At 38.2% G+C, this 26,927-nt stretch overlaps 1 protein-coding gene across 1 annotated transcript in view; it reads right to left on the bottom strand.

The window, feature by feature from the left end:
* Positions 1–652: 652 nt before the first annotated feature.
* LOC133653398 (collagen alpha-1(XX) chain) overlaps positions 653–26,927 on the bottom strand; it is a 91,233-nt gene continuing 64,958 nt past the window's right edge. Inside the window, exons 21-42 of the mRNA XM_062052614.1 lie at positions 25,495–25,611; positions 25,292–25,438; positions 22,894–22,950; positions 22,778–22,816; positions 22,552–22,690; positions 18,767–18,909; positions 18,102–18,211; positions 16,222–16,380; positions 16,052–16,129; positions 14,673–14,759; positions 14,543–14,596; positions 13,073–13,168; positions 12,951–13,004; positions 12,830–12,883; positions 12,673–12,726; positions 9,721–9,792; positions 9,610–9,645; positions 9,461–9,527; positions 9,170–9,358; positions 4,772–4,849; positions 4,521–4,682; positions 653–1,043 (exon numbers count right to left, since the gene is read on the bottom strand). Of these exons, the coding sequence (XP_061908598.1) occupies positions 1,018–1,043; positions 4,521–4,682; positions 4,772–4,849; positions 9,170–9,358; positions 9,461–9,527; positions 9,610–9,645; positions 9,721–9,792; positions 12,673–12,726; positions 12,830–12,883; positions 12,951–13,004; positions 13,073–13,168; positions 14,543–14,596; positions 14,673–14,759; positions 16,052–16,129; positions 16,222–16,380; positions 18,102–18,211; positions 18,767–18,909; positions 22,552–22,690; positions 22,778–22,816; positions 22,894–22,950; positions 25,292–25,438; positions 25,495–25,611 (2,018 nt within the window). The 3' untranslated portion in view covers positions 653–1,017. The remainder of the gene's footprint in view (positions 1,044–4,520; positions 4,683–4,771; positions 4,850–9,169; positions 9,359–9,460; positions 9,528–9,609; positions 9,646–9,720; positions 9,793–12,672; positions 12,727–12,829; positions 12,884–12,950; positions 13,005–13,072; positions 13,169–14,542; positions 14,597–14,672; positions 14,760–16,051; positions 16,130–16,221; positions 16,381–18,101; positions 18,212–18,766; positions 18,910–22,551; positions 22,691–22,777; positions 22,817–22,893; positions 22,951–25,291; positions 25,439–25,494; positions 25,612–26,927) is intronic.

Raw genomic sequence — 26,927 nt, forward strand, 5'->3', positions numbered from 1 at the left:
CAAAAAAAAATTTAAAGGCAGGTTTCTATTTAGTTACACTACGCAACGTAGCATAATGATCGAAAATACGATGGTCACTGTTGATTATTCTGAAATATTTTGACGTCAAACCGGAAACAGAACGAATTATTCTGAAGACTTTGACTATTGGTTTTAAACTTTCGAGTGTGCGCCTCCAAAATAGACACCACTAGAAACAACGACTTTTCAGACACGTTCCGCTATATCTCATTGAACTAGTATTTATTTATGTATATTGCTGTTACTTATGGAGTATATTGTGAATAAATCGAGAACAGGAAGTAAAGAAAAGTTTTAGCAACTGCCATGTAAAGGAAAAGGGGTAGGATTAAATAAACTCTGCTTCTTCCTACTCCTTTTCGAACATGTTGAATAGAGAAACTGGAAATTGTGATACATCATGTTGTATGCACGCATGTTCGAAATAAACTCAAACTCAAACAGTATTGCGTTTGCGTAATTGAAAAAAAACCCATGTATTTTGATATGTTTGTCAAGGAATTAAATCGACCTGAGTAAATAGAACATGAAATACATTTTATTTGAATTGAAACATACATAAAAAAGGATGAAGATACTTACAAAAGAACATACATGACTGTGTACAGTTAATATAATAATATACATATTGTCATGTACAACATACTCACAGTCGTTTATACCATGGATTGTAATATAAAAGCTTTACACCATGGATTATGTGTTGTCATTGTTTCTGAGGCAGGTCAGGTTAGAATGCAAACAAAAAGGAGACTCAATACAGTGCATGGCGATATAAACATAAGAAAAGGCTTCAGTGCGAACATGGCTTAAAATATATTTATCCAACAGCACCATCATTTCTTATTTTCCACCTCATTTTTGGGACAACAGACTGGTCCTTCTGCTTTAATTTCGCTTGGGAGCGCTGCATCAGTCCAACACAGCAACAACTGCTTCAAGATGCTGTGCTGAGCTGAGGTCCAGTCAATGTAGTCCAGCACCGTCAATGTAAACTCAAGGCTGGTAGCCATAGTAAGGATCTTTAATGGGGGGAGAGGGAAACATACATACATACAGAGTTAGTTACCACCTGAATGAGGCTTTCAGACACTGCATGATATTTTGCCTTGATTAACTCAAGAAGAACAAATAGGAGGACATTTGTCTCACAAAGGACACAAATGTGGACAAATAAAGATACTATGCGGGTGTCACGCTGTTAGCATCGTTACACTACAAAAGCCGAGTTTGTACACATCCTAATCAAGGTCGTACGGAGGGCCAAATGGGGAATTTTTTTTAATAATAAATACATATTAAAATAGTGACTTACATGTGTCATTAATTATCTATAATTTAAATTAAATACATAATTGTGTTATTAAATGTGTCATTCATTTATTGAAAGTAAATTCTGCGTTCAAAGAACTCCGGCTTATAAGTGATTCCCAGACCCCAAAAAAAGTCTGCGGGCTATAGAACGTTTTCTATTGGGGCTCCAGTACTATGGAATGCCCTCCCGGTAACAGTTAGAGATGCTACCTCAGTAGAAGCACTTAAGTCCCATCTTAAAACTCATTTGTATACTGTAGCCTTTAAATAGACCCCCTTTTTAGACCAGTTGATCTGCCGTTTCTTTTCTTTTCTCCTCTGCCCCCCTCTCCCTTGTGGAGGGGGGGGGGCACAGGTCCGGTAGCCATGGATGAAGTGCTGGCTGTCGGGTCCCGGGGTGGACCGCTCGCCTGTGCATCGGTTGGGGACATCTCTGCGCTGCTGACCCGTCTCCGCTCGGGATGGTCTCCTGCTGGCCCCACTATGGACTGGACTCTCACTATTATGTTAGATCCACTATGGACTGGACTCTCATACTATTATGTTAGATCCACTATGGACTGGACTCTCACACTATTATGTTAGATCCACTATGGACTGGACTCTCATACTATTATGTTAGATCCACTATGGACTGGACTCTCATACTATTATGTTAGATCCACTACGGACTGGACTCTCATACTATTATGTTAGATCCACTATGGACTGGACTCTCACACTATTATGTTAGATCCACTATGAACTGGACTCTCACACTATTATGTTAGATCCACTATGGACTGGACTCTCACTATTATCTTAGATCCACTATGGACTGGACTCTCACTATTATGTTAGATCCACTATGGACTGGACTCTTACACTATTATGTTAGATCCACTATGGACTGGACTCTCACTATTATGTTACATCCACTATGGACTGGACTCTTACACTATTATGTTAGATCCACTATGGACTGGACTCTCACTATTATGTTAGATCCACTATGGACTGGACTCTTACACTATTATGTTAGATCCACTATGGACTGGACTCTCACTATTATGTTAGATCCACTATGGACTGGACTTTCACAATATTATGCTAGACCCACTCGACGTCCATTGCATCTGGGGGGGGGGGGGGCGGTCACCCACATCTACGGTCCTCTCCAAGGTTTCTCATAGTCATTCACATTGACGTCCCACTGGGTTGTCAGTTTTTCCTTGCCCTTATGTGGGCTCTGAACCGAGGATGTCGTCGTGGCTTGTGCAGCCCTTTGAGACACTTGTGATTTAGGGCTATGTAAATAAACATTGATTGATTGATTGATTCACACGTAATTATTTAATCATTACTTATCCGTCAAACTCACCCATCAAAGTCAGTAGGCGGGGCTAACACAAATCTAGTCCAATCAGGTGTTAGGATCCGTCCAGGCTGAGTTTGACGGATAAAGTAAATTCATGAAGCGCTGATAAGGGCCAAATGACACAAATTAAATAAGAAACATGTCAAATAAATTATTGCTTGGATGTGTCAATAATTAATTAAACAATGAAATAATGACATCCACAATTACTTAAAGGTGTCATTAATTAAATAAATCATAAAATAATTAAGTCAATAGTTATTTTTAATGGTTAGATAATTGGGGAATCGGCACCTCCAAGTCAGAGTCCATGGTTCTCGCCCGGAAAAGGGTGGAGTGCCATCTCCGGGTTGGGGAGGAGATCTTGCCCCAAGTGGAGGAGTTCAAGTATCTCGGACTCTTGTTTACGAGTGAGGGAAGAGTGGATCGTGAGATCGACAGGCGGATCGGTGCGGCGTCTTCAGTAATGCGGACGCTGTATCGATCCGTTGTGGCGAAGAAGGAGATGAGCCGGAAGGCAAAGCTCTCAATTTACCGGTCGATCTACGTTCCCATCCTCACCTATGGTCATGAGCTTTGGGTTATGACCGAAAGGACAAGATCACGGGTACAGGCGGCCGAAATGAGTTTCCTCCGCCGGGTGGCGGGGCTCTCCCTTAGAGATAGGGTGAGAAGCTCTACCATCCGGGAGGAGCTCAAAGTAAAGCCGCTGCTCCTCCACATCGAGAGGAGCCAGATGAGGTGGTTCGGGCATCTGGTCAGGATGCCACCCGAACGCCTCCCTAAGGAGGTGTTTAGGGCACGTCCGACCGGTAGGAGGCCACGGGGAAGACCCAGGACACGTTGGGAAGACTATCTCTCCAGGCTGGCATGGGAATGCCTCGGGATCCCCCGGGAGGAGCTGGACGAAGTGGCTGGAGAGAGGGAAGTCTGGGGTTCCCTGCTTAGGCTGCTGCCCCCGCGACCCGACCTCGGATAAGCGGAAAAGATGGATGGATGGTTAGATAATTAATTGTAATTCAAAATGTAAACAGGGGCAGCACGGTGGAACAGGGGTTAATGCATGTGCCTCACAATACGAAGGTCCTGAGTAGTCGTGAGTTCAATCCCGGGCTCGGGATCTTTCTGTGTGGAGTTTGCATGTTCTCCCCATGACTGCGTGGGTTCCCTCCGGGTACTCCGGCTTCCTCCCACCGCCAAAAATATGCACCTGGGGATAGGTTGATTGGCAACACTAAATTGGCCCTAGTGTGTGAAATGTGAGTGTGAATGTTGTCTGTCTATCTGTGTTGGCCCTGCGATGAGGTGGCGACTTGTCCAGGGTGTACCCCGCCTTCTGCCCGAATGCAGCTGAGATTGGCTCCAGCACCCCCCCCCCCCGCCACCCCAAAAGGGACAAGCGGTAGAAAATGGATGGGATGGAAAATGTAAATAAAACAAGTTGAAATATTGACACATTTATGTATTTAATTCCAAATATAACTATTTAAGGACACATTCAAAGATGAATTTATTTATCTAATTTTGTTCCAATTTGGTGCTTCGTAAGGTGGAACCCAAACGATCGTACAGTTTGGAAACCGACCAAAAACCTTATTTATTTTTGGCTTTTGTCACAATGCCTAACGGCAAAAAGGACAACTATGATGACGGCCATAGAACAGAAATCCGAAATCCTGCTCTTAAATATGTTACTGTTAATAATGCTGTACTTCTTATTACGCTTGTAAGACAGTCCCAGTGTTACTAAGAGCACATCCGTACCGGTAATAAAGTTTTCATGATAGCGGGAGTTTGACCCTGAGAACTGTAAATAATAACTGCTAACCTGTCTGCTGAGGAGCCCTCTGGCAGCCTCCACTGCTGTCACACGCTCCTGCAGGTCCCATCTCTCCCGGTTGGCCAGGAGGTCCACTGATCCCCGGTGGTCCCGGCTTTCCATCATTTCCTTTGGCACCTAGGGGCCCGATCCTGGACTCACCTGGAGGACCTGCAAAACATTGTCAGCAGCTAAAGTGTGTAGGAAAATGCCGTCGTCACATGGATAAGCCAGCCACTACTTTTGAGAGTGAAAGTTACCTGCATGACCGTTGACACCTGAAGGCCCCTGGACTTTAACCCCGACGTCACCTTTCCCCCCTGGCATTCCCAGTCTCCCTGTAGAGGGCCAAGAAACAAACAATTACAAACATCAAACCTAATCAACGCTTTATTCAATTATCCACTAAAGGCCTACTGAAAGCCACTACTACCGACCACGCAGTCTGATAGTTTATATATCAATGATGAAATCTTAACATTGCAACACATGCCAATACGGCCGGGTTAACTTATAAAGTGCAATTTTAAATTTCCCGCTAAACTTCCGGTTAAAAACGTCTATGTATGCGCGTGACGTCAATCGTTGAAACAGAAGTATTCGTACACCATTGTATCCAAAACAAAAAGCTCTGTTTTTATCGCAAAATTCCACAGTATTCTGGACATCTGGGTTGGTGAATCTTTTGCAATTTGTTTAATGAACAATGAAGACTGCAAAGAAGAAAGCTGTAGGTGGGATCGGTGTATTAGCGGCTGGCTGCAGTAACACACCCAGGAGGACTTTGACTTGGATAGCAGACGCGCTATCCGTCGCTAGCCGCCGACCGCATCGATGATCGGGTGAAGTCCTTCGTCGTTCCGTCGATCGCTGGAATGCAGGTGAGTCCGGGTGTTGATGAGCAGATGAGGGCTGGCTGGCGTAGGTGGATAGCTAATGTTTTTAGCATAGCTCTGTGAGGTCCTGTTGCTAAGTTAGCTTCAATGGCGTCGTTAGCAACAGCATTGTTAAGTTTCGCCAGGCTGGAAAGCAATAACCGTGTAGTTACATGTCCATGGTTTAATAGTATTGTTGATTTTCTGTCTATCCTTCCAGTCAGGGGTTTATTTATTTTGTTTCTATTTGCAGTTAAGCCCGATGCTATCACGTTAGCTCCGTAGCTAAAGTGCTTCGCCGATGTATTGTCGTGGAGATAAAAGTCACTGTGAATGTCCATTTCGCGTTCTCGACTCTCATTTTCAAGAGGATATAGTATCCGAGGTGGTTTAAAATACAAATCCGTGATCCACAATAGAAAAAGGAGAGAGTGTGGAATCCAATGAGCCAGCTTGTACCTAAGTTATAGTCAGAGCGAAAAAAGATGCGTCCTGCACTGCACTCTAGTCCTTCACTCTCACGTTCCTCATCCACGAATCTTTCATCCTGGCTCAAATTAACGGGGTAATCATCGCTTTCTCGGTCCGAATCGCTCTCGCTGCTGGTGTAAACAATGGGGAAATGTGAGGAGCCTTTCAACCTGTGACGTCACGCTACTTCCGGTACAGGCAAGGCTTTTTTTTTTATCAGCGACCAAAAGTTGCAAACTTTATCGTCGATGTTCTCTACTAAATTCTTTCAGCAAAAATATGGCAATATCGCGAAATGATCAAGTATGACACATAGAATGGATCTGCTATCCCCGTTTAAATAAAAAAAATTAATTTCAGTAGGCCTCTAAGTCTCCATAAGGCTTTAGGTGTGTGGTCTACAAAAGCAAACAACCGTCTCCAATTAGGTCAAAAGACTGGCATTAGCAGCTGTGGCTGTAGACAACCTCCTGTTGTAGTTGTTTTTAATTTTAAATTTAAATCAGTGCTTCTCAATTATTTTCTGTTATGCTTTCTAAGAAGAAAATAGTATAATTTGTCTATAAAACTGTTATAAGTACACCTCTGCATAATATTGAATAACTTTATTAACATCGTTTTTTTTAGTTTGAAAAGATTTAAAGTGCATCAACTATTGAAACTATAAACATTTGATACTGAAAAATTAAATAAATCATAAATTCAAATTGATCAGTTAAGTTAAGTTGAAGTTAAAGTACCAATGATAGTCACACACACACTAGGTGTGGGGAAATTTGTCCTCTGCATTTGACCCATCCCCTTGTTCACCCCCTGGGAGGTGAGGGGAGCAGTGAGCAGCAGTGCATGCCGCGCCCGGGAATCATTTTTGGTGATGTAACCCCCAATTCCAACGCTTCATGCTGAGTGCCAAGCAGGGAGGTAATAGGTCCCACTTTTATAGTCTTTGGTATGACTCGGCCAGGGTTTGAACTCACAACCTACCGATCTCAGGGCGGACACTCTAACCACTAGGCCAGCACTATTAACTCGGGAGCACGATGTATAAAACACTAACTGACGAAACAAAAGCGAATAAAACAGTTTGTACTGATTTTTTTTAACAAGGAAAACAAGGAGTCAGGGTTAATGGCTACAATGAACACGTTTTGTAGTGCACAGCTTTTCGAAGCATGATACTGATAAAGCATGTCACACGCACCCCCTACCGCACTCCCAAGGGTGTCTGCGTTAAAACATGACGAGTGGTCAGCGTCCAACATCTTTATCTAACTCTGCATGCGCTATAAAATGTTGCGAGTCAGCTGTTAGTGTGAAAGCCATGTTGATTGTTTACAATCAACTCGTCTGCGCTATTAATGCTGACTCAACAGTTTATCACTATTACAACATTCTAAAAGACAGACTCGTTTTCCTTTTTTAATGTACCGGAAACCTCATGTAAAAAAATATACAACATAAAGTAACAGGAAACACGTCAATAATGAATCAAGCCAAATATGTTCTGGACCAAAAATCCCTCCATATTCTCTACTGCTCACTAGTGTTACATATATGAGTTATATTGTAGAAATATGGGGAAACAACTACAAATGTGCGCTTCATTCACTAACGGTGTTACAAAAAAGATCAATTAGAATAATACATAATGTTGGCTATAGAGAACATACAAACCCTTTATTTATTGACTCACAAATATTGAAATTCAACAATTTGGTGCATTTGCAAACAGCTAAAAGTATGTACAAAGCAAACTATAACCTGCTACCCAAGAATGTACAACGATTCTTCTAAACAAAAGAGGAGAAATATAACCTTAAAACATATGTATGCACGTACAACACTTAAAACCTTCAGCATATCCATATATGTGGAATTAAATGATGGAATGGATTAACCAAAGAAATCAAACAAAGCCCTAATATGATCCAGTTTAAGAGACTGTTCAAACTACAAGTGTTCACAAAGTACAAAGAAGAACAATTCTGATCAACATCTTGAACCTTTTTTTTTTTTTTTGGATAATGATTATTTATGTATTTAATATTTGTTTACTTACTATGGTACAGTATCTATTCATTCTTTATTTATTTATTCGGAAATGGGATAAAATTGCTATGATATGAAAAGGGGTAGGATCAAATAAGCTCAGCTTCTTCCTACTCCTTTTCGGACGTGCTGTAATTAAACAACTGGAAATATGTGATGCATTGCACTGTATCGTATGCATGTTCCAAATCAACTGAAACTCAACTGAACTGAACTTTCTCATGCACTTTGAAAGTAGAATTTTTTGAATGTATTATTTATGGTTATTAGTTGTTTGAGCTTTTACTAGAGATGTCCGATAATGGCTTTTTTGCCGATATCCAATATTGTCCAACTCTTAATTACCGATTCCGATATCAACCGATACCGATATATACAGGCGTGGAATTAACACATTATTATGCCTAATTTTGTTGTGATGCATTAAACAATGTAACAAGGTTTTCCAAAATAAATCAACTCAAGTTATGGAAAAAAATGCCAACATGGCACTGCCATATTTAATATTGAAGTCACAAAGTGCATTTTTTTTTTTTAACATGCCTCAAAACAGCAGCTTGGAATTTGGGACATGCTCTCCCTGAGATAATCCTGATACCCACTACAAGTATGGGAAATACTATACTTTGACTTTCACAAAGTCTAAGTCTAAGTCTAATTCTAAGAAAGTGCGGGGTTGGGGAGGGGGCGGGGGGTGTATATTGTAGCGTCCCGGAAGAGTTAGTGCTGCAAGGGGTTCTGGGTATTTGTTCAGTTGTGTTTATGTTGTGTTACGGTGCGGATGTTCTCCCGAAATGTGTTTGTCATTCTTGTTTGGTGTGGGTCCACAGTGTGGCGCATATTTGTAACAATGTTAAAGTTGTTTATACGGACACCCTCAGTGTGACCTGTATGGCTGTTGACCAAGTATGATTTGCATTCACGTGTGTGTGAAAAGGCGTTGATATTACGTGATTGGGCCGGCACGCACAGGCAGTGACTTTAAGGTTGATTGGCGCTCTGTACCTCCCCCTGCGTCCGTGTACACAGCGGCGTTTTAAAAAGTCATAAATTTGACTTTTTAAAACCGATACCGATAATTTCCGATATCACATTTTAAGGCATTTATCGGCATTCCTACTTTTTACACATTTAGGAAGTAACAGCCTGTCTCCAATTAACAATGACATTCTTCTTATGCCCTCAAGTTAAATAAATGGAGAATTTACGGTATAGCAAGTGAACTGTGAACCTCAATAATTGACTTAACAGCCAGGACACAACCTTGTTCTCCAGGATAACCGGGCCTGCCAGGTATCCCCCGGGGGCCAACGTTCCCTTGGTTGCCCCTGGTGCCCGGTGAGCCGCTGGAACCCGGTATTCCCGGTTCCCCCGGGGGCCCGACGGGATCCTCCACAGGAGCGGTCTTACGACTCATCTCATTGATGAACGCGTCCATCTTCAACACCTCCTCTGACAAATACAATATTTTGACAACACATTTACTTACAATATATTATTATTCTACTTCTCACATCAAGCACATGCTTCATTATGATAGTAACGTGTACATACTGTGAACCAGTTGTTCACACGCCTCAGTGACAAGCTGAAAGATGACGGCCATAGACTGAGGTTCTCCCTGTTACCACGGAGACATCCAAAAACAATCAATGGAATAATGCCAGCGTGCCATAAATAAACATCCTAGCAGACAACACTACCTTCTCTCCATGTTCCCCTTTATTACCAGGAAGACCCTGGACATAAAACATGTAAGTAAATAAAAACACACCAAGCAAACATGCGAGTCGTGTTTGTCCCGCTCGTCTTACCGAAGGCCCGACAGGTCCAAAGTAGCCTCTCTCTCCAGTGGGTCCTGGGTGTCCTGGCATGCCTTGGAAACCCTGTACAAAAAAGTTTTACTTTATTACCGGCCGTCAAAGTAATTACCTTGTACGGAGTTCCTCTATTTGATATATTTCTCAAAGTTAGTGATGTGTATTTCTGGTCTTGTCATCCTCGCCCGGACAGAAGTGTGACACGCATACTTGCCAACCTTGAGACCTCCGAATTCGGGAGATTGGGGTGGGGGGGTTTGTCTTTATATCAGAGACAAAAAGACAAACGTTTTTTTTTTGCCTTTTATCTTTTAATAATCGGCTCGTTCTAAGTGGCTAGCAATGCAGCTAATGGGAGCAATCCCTTCTGCCTCTAAATCAGGGGTCACCAACCTTTTTGAAACCAAGAGCTACTTCTTGGGTACTGATTAATGCGAAGGGCTACCAGTTTGATACACACTTAAATAAATTGCCAGAAATAGCCAATTTGCTCAATTGACCTTTAACTCTATGTTATTATTAATAATTAATGATATTTACACTTAATTGAATGGTTTAAAAGAGGAGAAAACATGAAAAAAATGACAATTACATTTTGAAACATAGTTTATCTTCAATTTCGACTCTTTAAAATTCAAAATTCAACCGAAAAAAAGAAGAGAAAAACTAGCTAATTCGTCTCTTTTTGAAAAAATAAAATAAATAATTTATGGAACATCATTAGTAATTTTTCCTGATTAAGATTAATTTTAGAATTTTGATGACATGTTTTAAATAGGTTAAAATCCAATCTACACTTTGTTAGAATATATAACAAATTGGACCAAGCTAGACAAATCATTATTTCTTCTAGATTTTCCAGAAACGTTTTTTTAAAAGAAATTCAATAGACTTTGAAATAAGATTTAAATTTGATTCTACAGATTTTCTAGATTTGCCAGAATATTTTTTTTAAATTTTAGTCATAATAAGTTTGAAGAAATATTTCACAAATATTCTTCGTCGAAAAAACAGAAGCTAAAATGAAGAATTAAATTAAAATTTATTTATTATTCTTTACAATAAAAAAAAAAAAATTACTTGAACATTGATTTACATTGTCAGGAAAGATGAGGAAGGAATTTAAAAGGTAAAAAGGTATATGTGTTTAAAAATCCTAAAATCATTTTTAAGGTTGTATTTTTTCTCTAAAATTGTCTTTCTGAAAGTTATAAGAAGCAAAGTAAAAAAATGTATGAATTTATTTAAACAAGTGAAGACCAAGTCTTTAAAATATTTTCTTGGATTTTCAAATTCAATTTGAGTTTTGTCTTTCTTAGAATTAAAAATGTCGGGCAAAGCTAGACCAGCTTGCTAGTAAATAAATACAATTTAAAAAATAGAGGCTGCTATTTAAGCTATTTTTAGAACAGGCCAGCGGGCTACTCATCTGGTCCTTACGGGCTACCTGGCGCCCGCAGGCACCGCGTTGGTGACCCCTGCTCTAAATCAATTTAAAAATGCATCTACAAACAGCCAACAATACTTAATTTACGTTCCAAAACCTGTAAAATAACCAAACTGTAATGACATTGTTATTGTAAGAGCGAACACTGAGGAACTGTTTTGCTAGCGTACTAACACATCGCCATGCTAAGGCATTAGCCATAAGCTAGCTACGGCAAGAGGTGAGCGAGCCGCTACATCAACAACTGAGTGGCTTTTGAGTTTGTAATGCACAACACTGCGATAGGACACCAATCTGTACTGACTGAAAACATGAACAATCATATAACAGTATCCGTAAAGTATTATTTCATGTTTTGTTTGTACAAAGCTAGCTAAACAGCGTATGAAGTGATGTGCTTGTATCATGATCAGTATTATAGTGACTCACTCAATGGTAAAGCTGGCCAAGGACGTTTCCAGTTGATTCGGGTAAGCACTCCATTTATTTCGGCATAGCTTGGCTCAAAGTTCTACATTTGCAGCGTGAGCAAGTCGCGCTAACCTTACTCTCTCGGCTTCCGTCTGCTCCAACGTTTCACCCTGTGTTTGTGCTCGCTTCTATAAGCAGCAGTTCATCCTCTTTACATTCAGCTTCAAAAAGATAAGGTTGTGAATCCTCATTTGTCCAAAAAATAGTTGATTTGGGTAAGCACTCCATTTATTTCGGTATAGCTTGGCTCAAAGTTCTACATTTGCAGCGTGAGCAAGTCGCACTAACCTTACTCTTTCGGCTTCCGTCTGCTCCAACGTTTCACCCTCTGTTTGTGCTCGCTTCTATAAGCAGCAGTTCATCCTCTTTATATTCAGCTTCAAAAAGATAAGGTTGTGAATCCTCATTTGTCCAAAAAATAGCCGCCATTGTTGTCTATTACACAGGCTGCCATGATTAGAACACACTTGCCTATGCCTCTAGAGGAATGGACACACATTTGTTGCCGGAAGTTGGAAGTGTACTAGTATGGAAACGGAAGAACTTCTTTCCTTGGCGTATAAGTTTTGCTAAACATTACCAAAATACTGTAAATATTGTATATATTACATATTGTTATGAACGTGTCTGTTACTACATTTTATATATATAAATATACTTGCAGTGTATGTACAAAACGTTGATGGAGGGTTTTGAAGTTGTTTGTTTTTGAGGGCTTTGTAGGCTACAACGTTGACTCCCGTTAGCCACATCTTGTAAGTGTTTTTTAATCATCTTTAAACCCCCCCCGCCCCTAAAAAAAGACATGTGTGTTCTTGGTTCTCATGATTGTGAACAATAGGCAAAATTCCCCCAAAAAGTGCAGTTCCCCTTTAAATATACGTAACATTGTAAGTTGTATGAGGAGAAATCCTCAATTTTACAAGCGTAAAGCTGTCATTTTCACTGAAGTGTGAGTTTTGATGTTTGAAAAACTGTTAGGGTACAAATCAAATGTTAGATGGATGCAAACAAAACATCAGTCCTACCCTGGGACCAGTAGGGCCAGTGGGACCCATGTTGCCTTCAACACCGCGTATACCCTAAGAGACACATTGCGGCAATAAAAATAAAAATAACATTAATGATAATAATTGAACTTTATTGAAGTTGAAAATGTATGTAGAGGTAACATTTACTTCTCACCTTGGGGCCCGGGGGACCCTCTTCCCCCTTTGGGCCTTGAAGTCCTGGTACACCCTAAAGTAAAAGACACATACGTAACAAGGTCATGTTTTTGATTCACTTCATGAGAAAATCATATTACCTGAAGTCCAGGTCTCCCAGCGTCTCCCTTTAGGCCTCTTTCCCCAGGTGGGCCCTAAGAACAGGTGGACATTAGCCATCTTTACTGCCGTCGTACACCAAATACTATCAGGTCTTACTCACTATTTTGCCTTGCACTGACATCCCTATGGGACCTCTACTGCCCTCTGCTCCAAGACCGCCATCAAGCCCAGATCTTCCTGCAGGACCCATCTCCCCCTGCACCACCACAAACAACACCAGGGACCATTTCAGCATCTGCTTCTTCATATAAGATACTCAAAATGAACATAAATAGTCTCAATTACACCTTAATGAAGTGAGAATATTGCAAGAGTTTTTAAAGGAAACAAGTGGTAATATTATGATGTAAATGTCAATATTTATAAGAATAAAGACCTATTATAAATGACAGTAATTTGAATTTACAATAATACAATCTTAATATAACAAGAACAAGTCTGAAAATAACATGAATAAAGTCATAATATTACAAGAAAAAGTCTAAAAATCAAATGAGTATCATAGTAATACAAACAAGTCTAGAAATTACAAGAATAACTTAATAATACTATAAGAAACGAGTCAGAAAATTACATGAATAAAGTCAAAATATTACATGAAAATGTTCTTAAAATGACATGAATTAAGTCATCATTTTTACAAGAAAAAAGTCTGAAAGTTACATGAATAAAGTCATACTATTGTAAGAAAAATGTCTTAAAAATATATGACAATTACAAGAAAAAATAAAATTTTACAAGAATAGAGAGGTAATATTATGAACTCACTTTCTAAATTTATAAGAATTAAGACCTACAATAAATGAAAATAGTCAGAATTTACAAGAATAAAATCCTAATATGACAAGAAAAACTCTGAAAATGACATGAATAAAGTCATACTATCACAAGAAAAAAAGTCTGAAAATGACATAAATGAAGTCATAATATAAGGGGAAAAAAAGTCTGAAAATGATATGAATAAAATCCTAATACTACAGGAAAAAGTCTGAAAATGACATGACTAAAATTTTAATATTACAGGAAAAAGTCTTAAAATGACATGAATAAAATCCCAATATTACAGGAAAAAGTCTGAAAATTACATAAATAGAGACATAATATTACAAGAAAAAAAGTCTGAAAATTACTTGAATAACATCGTAAAACAACAAGAAATAGGTTAGAAAATTACATGAATAAAGTCAAAATATTACAAGAACATTTTTCTAAAATTACATGAATCACGTCATAATTTCGCAAAGAAAAAAGTCTGAAAGTTACATAAAAAAGTCATAATATTATAAGAAAAAAAAAATTACATGACTATTACAAAAAATGTAATATTGAAGAATTTTACAAGACTAAACTTTTAATACAATTAATTAAATGTCTACATTTATAAGAATAAAGACCTATAGTAAATGACAATCGTCTGAATTAACAAGAATAAAATCCTAATATGACAAGAAAAAAGTCAAAATATTACATTAATAAAGTCAAAATATAGAAATTTCTACTCTTGGAAGAACAAATATTTTTTTATGAGAACAAAATTGTCATATTGCAAGTATAATTGTTAATTATTTACCTTGTGACCCGCTTCACCCTTGTCTCCTTTCACACCGCGGGGTCCGGGCTTGCCCTGACAGCAAATAAATATTACAATGACTTGGTAGCATTTTTACATTTATTACTGGAGAAGATTGGTGAAGACATACAGGTGGTCCGAGGGAACCAGCAGCTCCTGGAACGTCAGAGGAACACATACACGCGTAGGGTGGAGGAGGACAACTTTCTTCATCTCTCTGAGACAAACAGATAAGAACTTACTGGTATTGTGTTTAAATTAGTCAAAGTCAACAATAGTACTCACTTGTATTGTGTTTAAATTACAATCAAAATCAACAATAGTACTTGTATTATGTTTAAATTACAGTCAAAGTCGACAATAGGAGGTACTTGTACTGTGTTTAAATTACAGTAAATGTCAACAAGAGGACTTGTATTGTGTTTAAATTACAGTCAGTCAACAATAGGAGGTACTTGTATTGTGTTTGAATTACAGTCAAACAATATAATAGTACTTACTTGTATTGTGTTTGAATTACAGTCAAACAATATAATAGTACTTACTTGTATTGTGTTTGAATTACAGTCAATGTCAACAATAGGAGGTACTTGTATTGTAATTATATATATATATATATATATATATATATATATATATATATATATATATATATATATATATATATATATATATATATATATATATATATATATATATATATATATATATGCATCATAATTAAATTATCCCCTCAACTCCCCCCAAAATGGATTATCTCGCTGGAATAAAAAAGACAATATAACATGCATCCATAAACGTGGACGCATGTGAAAAAGTGCAATATATTTATCTGTACAGTAATCTATTTATTTATTTATTTATGTATATTTATTTATTTTATATATATATATGTTTATATATTATTTATATATATTTATTTATTTATATATGCACCTTATTGCTTTTTTTTATCCTGCACTACCATGAGCTTATGTAACGAAATTTCGTCCTTATCTGTGCTGTAAAGTTCAAATTTGAATGACAATAAAAAGGAAGTCTAAATCTAGTGAGCAGCAGCGGTGGCCACGCCCAGGAATCATTTTTGGGGATTTAACCCCCAATTCCAACCCTTGATGCTGAGTGCCAAGCAGGGAGGTAAGGGGTCCCATTTTTATAGTCTTTTACAGTCAAAGTATATTATAGGACTTACTTGTATTGTGTTTAAATTAAAGTCAAAGTCAACAATAGGAGGGGTACTTGAATTGTGTTTAAATTACAGTCAAAGTCAACAATAGGATGTACTTGTATTGTGTTTAAATTACAGTCAGAGTCAACAATAGGATGTACTTGTATTGTGTTTAAATTACAGTTAAAGTCAACAATAGGATGTACTTGTATTGTGTTTAAATTACAGTCTGAGTCAACAATAGGATGTACTTGTATTGTGTTTATATTACAGTCAAAGTCCATAATAAGACTCAGTTGAATTGTAGATAAGAGTAAAAAGTCACAGTAAACAGAACTGACCACTCCTGGCAGGTCACAGCAGGTGTCTTCTGCAGCCCACGTTGTGTTACAAACTATCTCAAACGACTGCAACTGGAACTGAGCACACACACAAGACATTCAAATAAATAAATAAATGTTGAGTACGAGATATATGATTTCTTTATTAAAATAATACAAATTAAAGGTACCGGTGCAGATCCACTTTTGGGCCCTGTACTCCTCAGTAGCTTTCCCAGCATCTCGAAGCCATCAGTGGGCAGGTTGCCCAGAGGGCGAGCGGGCCTCTCGCCCACACGCTGGCAATCCACGGACAAGGACACGCCCACTTGGCTGACTGACAGGTGCAGCTGCCAATCAAAGAAAAGAGACGATGACCACGCAAGCGTGTCCTGGCAACCAGTAGGAATTTTGTGGATGCAATTCATCTTATTTCATAATAGTGTTAATAATGTTTATTCATTTATTTTTAAAAGCATTTTTACACATACAACAGGGAACATTTGATGTTGATTTTGTAATTTTAGCACTTCATATTGTTGGATGTGTTCATCTTTGCATGTGCTTATATTTTTACATGCTTTCTATTTTTCTCACTTTGTGAAAATGTCTACACAGATTTGCATTTTTTTTAATTTTTCTCAGAGGGAAGTCTGGGCTTCCCTGCTTAAGCTGCTGCCCCCACGACCCGACCTCGGATAAGCGGAAGAAGATGGATGGATGGATGGATGGATGGATTTTGTAAAGCACATATACACAGTTGTATATGTTTTTTTTTATTTTGTGAAAACAGCTACACAGTTTTACATGTTCTTTTCTTACTTTGTGAAAATATCTACACATTCTTACATGTTTTTTCATTTTTCTCACCTTGTGAACACATCTACAGATTTTTACATGTTTTTTTCTTACTTTGTGAAAATATGTACACATTTTTACATGTTTACTTCTTACTTTGTGAAAACATCTACACTTTTGAACATGCTTTTTTCTTACCTTGTGAAAATATCTAAACATTTTCACATGTTTATTTCTTACTTTGTGAAAATATCTAAACATTTTTGCATGTTTTTTCATTTTTCTTACTTTGTGAACATTCTACACATTTGTACATGTTCTTTTCTTAATTTGTGAAAACATCTACACATTTTTACCTGTTTTTTCTTATTCTGTGAAAATATATACACATTTTTAGTTTTAAAAAAAAATTCTCACTTTGTGAAAATATCTACACATTTTTATAGTTTTAAAATGTTTTCTCATTTTGTAAAAATATCTAGTTTTACTGTTTTTATTTTTTCCTCATTTTGTGAAATATGTACACCTTTTTACATGTTTCTTTCCTTACTTGTTGAAAATATCTTCACATTTTTACAGTTTTAAAATTTTTTCTCATTTTGTGAAAATATCTACACTTTTGTACTTTTTTTTCTCACTTTGTGAAAATATTTACCCATTTTGACTTTTTATTACATTTTTTCTCACTTTGTGAAAAAATCTACACATTTTTACAGTTTTTTATTTGTCTCACTTTGTAAAAACATCAACAAGTTTTTACATGTTTTTAAAAATGTTCTCCCTTTATGAAAACATCTAAAGATTTTTAAATGTTCTTTTCCTACTTTGTGAAAATATCTACACATTTGTACAGATTTTAATTTTTTTTCTCATTTTGTGAAAATATCTACACATTTGTACTTTTTTTTTGTCACTTTGTGAAAATATTTACCGGTACCCATTTTGACTTTTTAATATTGTACTCACTTTGTGAAAACATTTACACATTTTTACAGTTGTTGTCTCACTTTGTAAAAACATCAACACATTTTTACATGTTTTTAAAAATGTTCCCCCTTTGTGAAAACATCTACACAAGTTTAAATGTTTTTTTCTTACTTTGTGAAAATATCTACACTTTTGTACAGTTTTTTTTTCTCACTTTGTAAACATATCTACACATTTTTATAGTTTTTTCAAATTTTTTGGAAAATATCGACACATTTTTACATGTTTTTTTTTTTTACTTCTTGAAAATAACCACATCTTTACATGTTTTAAAAAAAATTCTCACCTTGTGAAAACTACCATAGAAAAGCTTGTGGACCTGAGGCTGGTCAAAGGTCAACTCCTGCACTTCTCCTCTGTAATCCAGACTAAAGTAGACTAGATGCTTTCTGGAGGCTGCAGACATCATACATAAAAAATACATATAAAATGAAATACCATATAAACACTTCTACTACAATACTACTGTATTTCAATACAGTAAAGGATCACTCTTAAAAAGTGATGATGGAGTATGAACTACATACCTGCAAATATTTAGCATATTAGCTACGTATGCTTTAAAAAAACATCACTATTTTACAATTTTATGAAAATATGATCACATACAAAAGAAATTATATGGAAATTATGCAATTAACAAAGGTATTTGAGAGAAGTATTACGTTTTTATTTCCTACATATAACATACAAAAGTAAACATGTATGGCAACTAAATGTAAAAAGTTATTTTTGATGGTATTTTAATGTATGATGATGTCATGAATATAAATGAAGGAGTGACATGGGGATGATAAAAATGAAGGAGTAACATAATGATGTCATGAATTCAAAGGAAAGAGTGAGATCATGATGATGATGATACCATGAATACAAATGATGGTGTGAGATGATGATGTAATCATGGATACAAATGAAGGAGTGAGATGATAATACTGATGAAGAACTCACGGTCCAGCACCAGACCCATTTTGGGCTGGAAGTGTGTGTCGGTGAGCTGCCAAAGGGCGAACGCTTCCTTGGGCGTGTCCTGCAGCAGACGGAAGGCGATGCTGACGGTGTGTTCAGGAGAGAATCCCACAGGGTGGATGAACCTGGAGGACAGAGCCATCGAAGACATCTCAACACGAGACTTGATCCAATGTAACTTTGTGTGCATGTTCCAAATACATTATGACTCACTCACTGGCAAGACCGGAACGACTGTTGGAATGATGCCTACTTAACTCCAAAATACGACTTTATTAGCACATTTTAAACAGCTATTGTTTATATGTCTGGGGTAAGCTTGTTTTTACACTTTCATGAAAGAATGATTATGACCAGTGTCATGCTTACAGAAAAGATCAAGACGTGATCAAAGGCTCCCTCTCTCTGCTTGCTGCCAAAGTGGCTCTCCACAAGTTAATGATACAACATTTCAACTTCCTGTTACCACCATGACGAGGCTAGCCAGTTTATTATGTACCTGTACTGTATGATGGTGACAGTTTAACCTTGGAGCAGACAATTATTATTACTAATATTTCCAATGGGAAGAATAACGTCTCGATTTTCCCGGGAGACTCCCGAATTTCAGTGCCCCTCCCGAAAATCTCCCAGGGCAACCATTCTCCCGAATTTCTCCCGATTTCCACCCGGACAACAATATTGGGGGCGTGCCTTATAGGCACTGCCTTTAGCGTCCTCTACAACCTGTCGTCACGTCCGCTTTTCCTCCATACAAACAGCGTGCGGGCCCAGGCACATAACATATGCGGCTTTTACACACACACACACACACACAAGTGAATGCAATGCATACTTGATCAACGGCCATACAGGTCACACTGAGGGTGGACGTATAAACAACTTTAACACTGTTACAAATATGCGCCACACTGTGAACCCACACCAAACAAGAATGACAAACAAAATAAACACAACAGAACAAATACCCAGAATCCCTTGCAGCACTAACTCTTCCGGGACGCTACAATATACCCCGCCTTGGTAGCTTTGCTAAAATTAAAATTTTCTTTTTTTTTTAATGTTTTTAATTTAAAAATTTGTATTCGTCATGTCCATTGACTCAGGGAAATCATTTTGTTGATGTGGATGCCCATATCTGCTGTACAGATTCACTTTGGAAAAGAGAAGTGTGAGATACTTCTCTTGTTGCCTTAGCGGTACTTGATGTCATTAAATGTTTAGGTATAATTTTATTAAACAAAAACAGTCTCCTTTTAAGTAATATAAAAACGTATCACAGCTGTTTATCTATTTTATGGAGGAATCTAGTTAATCACAGAACTGGCACGAATGTTATTGAAAAAGTATTGATTTTGTATCAAGAATTGTTTTGAATCAAAAATCGATTTTGAATCGAATCGTTTCCCCTAAGAATCAAATCGAATCGAATCGTTTGAAGCCCAAAGATTCACAGCCCTAAAAGTTAGGACAAAACATTATGGGCAGGTCAATCAGAGGCAAGATAGGGCGGGTCATGACGCTTCAAAACCGGGAAGCAAAATCCTAACAAACAGCCCCCAACCGTGGCAGAAAGCACGTGAGGAGAGGAGAGTATTTACTGCAGGGGGGTGAACTCAGCCAGGATGTAAAATGATGTCATCCACTTTAGGAGGGCTTCCAAAATAAAACCTTGCACTCCATAAACATAGTATTTTGATGCACGGTTTGCTGCTTTGTTTGTTTAAATAACTACAGTATATTTCTTCCAGAGTATTTTTATTTTTCTTCCAGAGTATTTTTATTTAATTCACAATATTTTTACCATTTTACCATCAGTGGCTAACCCGACAGTGCACAGCTGTGTGAGCAAACTACTCAGGGAGGAGGGAAGGGATGGGAAAGTGTCAATACCGATTACCTCATGCTGCTTAGTTCCACACTGGTACAAACATGGGATTCCAGTCCTGGCACAAAAATATGTTCACTTTTATTAATTTCTGATCATGTAAAGATGGAGTTTGTAAATGTCTGTTTTGTGAGACAAATGTTTTGCACTTTTTCTTTGGCCAGGTTATTGTCATTTTGCCACCTTTATTAATTCATCCTGTGCTGAAAAGTCTCCATTCCAATCAAAAGTATACATTTTGTTGTCCATGTATTATTATTATTGTTTAACTGTCTTTAATTTACCTTGCTTCCAGTGTTTTGCCTTCATTTTGTACATGGTACAGAAACTTAAATTAAAAGAAATGTTAAATGTTAAAAAGCCAGACAGACGGCATGTTTTAAGTTTGTGTTCATTATAATAAACAAACTGAGCATTTTTTTCTTTGCCTATTTGTTAAAGGGGAAGGTGTGCATGAATTTGAGATGTACATTTATATTGATTTATTGTTGAGATAGGCTCCAGCACCCCCCGCAACTCGAAAGGGACAAGCGGTAGAAAATGGATGGATGGATAGTGTTGATGCTACAATTCTCTGGGGATAGCTTCCCCTGTAGCTGAGCTACATATAATCGAGAGTAACTACCGTATTTTCCGCACTATAAGGCGCACCTAAAAACCTCCAATTTTCTCAAAAGCTGACACTGCGCCTTATAATCCGGTGCGCCTTATACAGTATATGGACCAATATTGAGCCACAACAAACCTAAACTTCATTTTCATAAAGTTTAGGTCTCGCAACTACAGTAAAGATCCGCCAAATTCATTTTCCAAGTTCTTCTTCTACGGTAAGCAGCCGCCCCCGTAGAAGAAGAAGAAGCGCGCGGTGCATTCTGGGATATATGACTGCGCGAGGCGTGTCGTTTTGATTTCCATTTGTTTGTTTGTGTAAGGACCCCAAAATGGCTCCTATTAAGAGACACGCTTACGACGCAGAGTTTAAACTTAAGACGATCAGTCACGCAGTAGAACACGGGAATAGAGCAGCAGCGACACTGACTCGATTAATGTCGACTTAGACGAGACGGAGCCGGGCATGTTGGATGGCGTATCCGCCCACCTGTTTAATTTGGACACTGAAGAAGAAGAATTTGAGGGATTCGTGGATGACAAATAACTTCATAAAGTGAGCATTACATATTTATTTTGTGTGTTGAGTTGTGTGACATTAACGTTTGAGCAACGTTGAGTTATTGATATATTGTTATTGCTCTGCACTATTTCGAGTGTTACTATATTGTGATTGCACTAACGTTTGATTTACCGTAACAGTATCACTGTTTTTTACGTGTTTATTGAATCAGGGAAAAGTTCCCCTCCACTATGTGATATAAATGTTGCACTACATGTTATACCTTGCTGTTGTTAAAAGATAAACAAAACACCACGTCACTGACTTTACCTCGGGGAAAATAATAAAACAGCTGTTTATTCATTTTGGGAGTGAACAGAGTTGTCAGAACGCTGGTTTGTAATCTATTAATAAAGTTTGACTGACCTATCTGACTGTTTTGTTGACATTCCCTTTAGCGCAGCTCCATCTAATGGATGCATAACGTAACCCCAGCCTCTACTGTAGCGTCTATTCTATGCACCTTATAAGGCGGTGCGCCTTATAATGCGGTGCGCCTTATATATGAACAAAGTTTTAAAATATGCCATTTATTGAAGGTGCATTTTATAATCCGGTGCGCCTTATAGTGTGGAAAATACGGTATGTATAATCAACGTTGCATCAATGTCTTGTGCCTGCTAGGTAGTAGCTTAGCTTACTACATTTTCCAAGCAGCTTGCCCATCACTGGCTACAGAGTATGGAGAAGAAGAGGATGATGTCTCACTTGGTGCTCTGTGTCAGCTGGATGTCTGGATACAAAGTGTAGGTGGGCAGCGTGTTGAAGACAAAAGGCTCTGCAGCGACACCCTCCACGGACGAGTGCGCTTGAGGAGTCAGGCCGAACGCTTCCATCATGTCAAAGCCTGGTAAACAAGCGTCAAAGGGACTTTTAGCACAAACCACATGGGAGAAGTTGTTATTGAATTGTCCTAAAAGCGTCTTTGTCTCACCTTTAACGATGCTGTTTCTGATGGTGACCTCAGGACACACTGGGGACACAAGAGTGCAGTGTTGAGACATTCTTTACAGGAATACATTGGATATTTATAATGATGATGGCGATCACCTTCGTTGTGAACAGTGTACAGCCGAGGGTTGATTGGAATTTTATCCTGGGTTTGAGCTGTCAATCAATCACATCAAGTTAACAATAACATGAAGGACAGGAAACGTTCAAATGAAAAATATGTAAATATTGTCAACTGTACGTAACAATAAGTTATAACATTAAGAAACTCCGTCTGCTCCTGTAGGCCAGTTTAGAGTTGAGTCTTCACTGTTGGAGCGCGAGCGCCCTCAAGGGGGCCGCTAAGAAATATTTTTTTCTCAGTTGTGGGGGTGCAGCAGTACTCAGATGTAATACACTTTTCCACCACTTGTGGCAGTAATGGCAATATCAAACACACAGAAGAAGTCTGGAGCTTAAGTCATAAAGAAGTTTCTTGAGCGCAAAAAATATGACTCAATTAGTGAAGCTGGATTTTTATTTGCACTTAATGTTATTGGCAGTTTATTTTCCAAACATAAAATATATTTTTTTAAATCAGTTAAGTTAGAACGTATTTATTTTAGCACTGCATAATTGTATGTACATTTTTTTCATCCGTTTTAATGAGTTTTTTCTTTTGCAATTCATATGATTAGTATTTATTTTTGTAATCAGCCTGACCTAAGCCTTGATAATAATCTTTGTAATTAACACATGGTTTCATATTATTTGACGAGGTTTATCCTGGTAAACTGTAAGTACCGTATTTTCCGGACCATAGAGCGGGTCTCGTCAGGTCATACATAAGGTGCACCGGATTGTAGGGCGCATTAAAGGGGTCATATTTTTTTTCTAAATTGAAAACACTTCCTTGTGGTCTACATCAGTGGTCCCCAACCACCGGGCCGCGGTCCAGTACCGGTCCGTGGATCGATTGGTACCGAGCCACACAAAAATAATAAACATTTTTTTTTTTTTTTTTTTTTTTAATTAAATCAACATAAAAACACAAGATACACTTACAATTAGTGCACCAACCCAAAAAACCTCCCTGCCCCATTTACTCTCATTCACACAAAAGGGTTGTATCTTTCTGTTATTAATATTTCTGGTTCCTACATTATATATCAATATACCGTATTTATCGGACTATAAGTCGCAGTTTTTTTCATAGTTTGGCCGGGGGTGCGACTTATACTCAGGAGCGACTTATGTGTGAAATTATTAACACATTACCGTAAAATATCAAATAATATTATTTAGCTCATTCACGTAAGAGACTAGACGTATAAGATTTCATGGGATTTAGCGATTCGGAGGCACAGATTGTTTGGTAAACGTATAGCATGTTCTATATGTTATAGTTATTTGAATGACTCTTACCATAATATGTTACGTTAACATACCAGGCACGTTCTCAGTTGGTTATTTATGCCTAATATAACGTACACTTATTCAGCCTGTTGTTCACTATTCTTTATTTATTTTAAATTGCCTTTCAAATGTCTATTCTTGGTGTTGGGTTTTATCAAATAAATTTCCCCAAAAAATGCGACTTATACTCCAGTGCGACTTATATATGTGACTTATATATGTATTTTTCCTTCTTTATTATGCATTTTCGGCCGGTGCGACTCTCCTCCGGAGCGACTTATACTCCGAAAAATACGGTACATCGATACAGTCTACAGGAATACAGTCCGTAAGCACACTTGATTCTATTTTTTTAAGACAAAAATAAAAAAATACCATACCCACGGACGGTGTCCGTGGGACAAATTTTCAAGCGTTGACCGGTCCGCAGTTACAAAAAGGTTGGGGACCACTGGTCTACATAACATGTAATGGCGGTTCTTTGGTCAAAATGTTGCATAGATTATGTTTTACAGATCATCTTCAAGCCGCTTTCTGACAGTCGCTTTAGGATGCGCCGTTTTGTGGGCGGTCTTATTTACGTGGCTCACCTTCGGCTGCGTCTTTTCTCAAATAAACGATTTTCTCAAATGTACCACATAAAATAGCTTCGAGTTCAGTAAGCACAACCAAAATTATTCGGTACATTAGGCGCACCGGGTTATAAAGCGCACTGTTGAGTTTTGAGAAAATGAAAGGATTATAAGTGTGCCTTATAGTCCGAAAAATACGGTAGGTTAGATATAATAATCGAATATGATTACAATCAAGAGTAAGATTACCGATTCCGTGTTAATATTTGAGAAGGCGCCAAGTGGAAAAGTTGGGCCCCAAGGTCAAAAAGGCTAAGAACCCCTCTTCTAGACCACTTGAAAGCCAAAGTGGGACAAGTCATGCTGTATCTACCTTCTATTTATAATCTGCATGTTGCTGTGTGATGTCTTGCATACAAAGACAAAACTAGTTCATGAACTAAAAGTAAGTCCGTAAGTTATTTAAGCTTTTTAGATCAAGACGCAACTAATAGTATCTGGCAGACAGACGTGAGCTGCCAACCTCAGACCTGTTGGATGCAGGATGGAGACGGCGGCGCCCTCTGCTGAGCTGAGAAGCGAGTGCACGCTGATGCGGTAAAGCGTCTCTGGCTGCAGCTCGGTGAAACACTGACTCCTGCTGCTTTGGTCCACTCTTTCTTCCATGGTGCTTTTATCTGCACAACAAAGCTCATGAAGCCACTAGGATGACAACATTTAAATTACGCATTACCTTTGGCAGACTGAAGGACGATACGGTATCCGTCCACCACTGACAGAGGCCTCCAGGACACACAAATACTGGAGTGGCCTGACCGCACGACACTCACGCTGCTTACTCGCAGACTGGCTGCGGAAAGAGCACAACAAGTACAATATGATGAGAGCACAACAAGTACAATATGATGAACACAGATAGAGAGCCTATAGACTCAGTGGAACGGAACAGAAAGGCAAAAAAGCAGAAAAAGTCGCATAAAACGTGGCGACACATCTTGCATGACATCTCTGTTAAGTGAGTTTTAATACTGTATGTAAGCAGGAACTCTGACTACGATTACACTGCAGGCCAAAGTGGCCAAAATCAGATTTTTTGGAGATCTGATTTTTTTCAGCTGACTGTTTACACTGCAAGTAAACTGTGCTTTTTATCAGACTCCTGTGTAAACGCACACAGGCCCCAATGTGGCCCCAATGTGGCCCCAATGTGGCCTCGACGTCACTTGCATGCGCACTTTGATAAAGTGAAAACAAAGGAAGTTGACTGGGAAGAAATCGCTACTACTACAAAATAAAATAAAAGTTGCAACACCTAAAAAATTAGTGTTTTTTACGTGAAAGTAAAGGAAAGTAATATTATGTAAGAAAGGATGTATATAGTAGGGGTGTAACGGTACGTGTATTTGTATTGAACCGTTTCGGTACGGGGGTTCCGGTTCGGTTCGGAGGTGTACCGAACAAGTTTCCACACGGACATACTAAGTAGCGTAAGGCACGTTGTGTAAACAATGCACACCGAGGCACAACACACGGCATGCTAGCAGCTAACGGGCTACGATAGACTGACCATACGTCCTCTTTTCACCGGACATGTCCTCTTTTGCCGAGCTGTCAGGGCGGAGTTTCTTAAATGCCTCAAATGTCCGGCATTTTGAGTTAGGGTTGCGTGTATTTTCAATGTACGTTCAGGGTTGAGAAGGGGTTGAAAACAAAACAAATTGTGCGCGCAGCAGCATTGGTGAGGGAGGGGCAGAGACAGAGAGAGCAAGAGAGTTATGATAAACGCGCATGCGTCGCCAGGCCCTCTTTTTATCCATAGATTTATCAGATTTAATTTTTTATTATTTATAGCAGGGGTGTCAAAAGTGTGCCCCGGAGGCCATTTGCGGCCCACAGCTAATGTTTTAAAGGCCCACGGCACATTCTAAAAATACTATTAAAATAAACAAAAACATAACAAAAGTGAAATAAAAAAGCTTAAAGGTTAAATGTAATTTAGAAAAAGTTGCAATGTTGACTAATAAAACAAAGCAGGTTCTTTCAAACTGTCATTGCTCAAAACATAATATTGAATCAAAATCAATGTCATCATGAATTATTGACCTATCCAAGGTTCTGATTACTTCACATCAAATATTCCACTAAGAAAAACATTTTTGGTGGAAG

The sequence above is a fragment of the Entelurus aequoreus genome, linkage group LG07 (assembly GCF_033978785.1).
Source record: "Entelurus aequoreus isolate RoL-2023_Sb linkage group LG07, RoL_Eaeq_v1.1, whole genome shotgun sequence".
NCBI lineage: Eukaryota > Metazoa > Chordata > Actinopteri > Syngnathiformes > Syngnathidae > Entelurus > Entelurus aequoreus.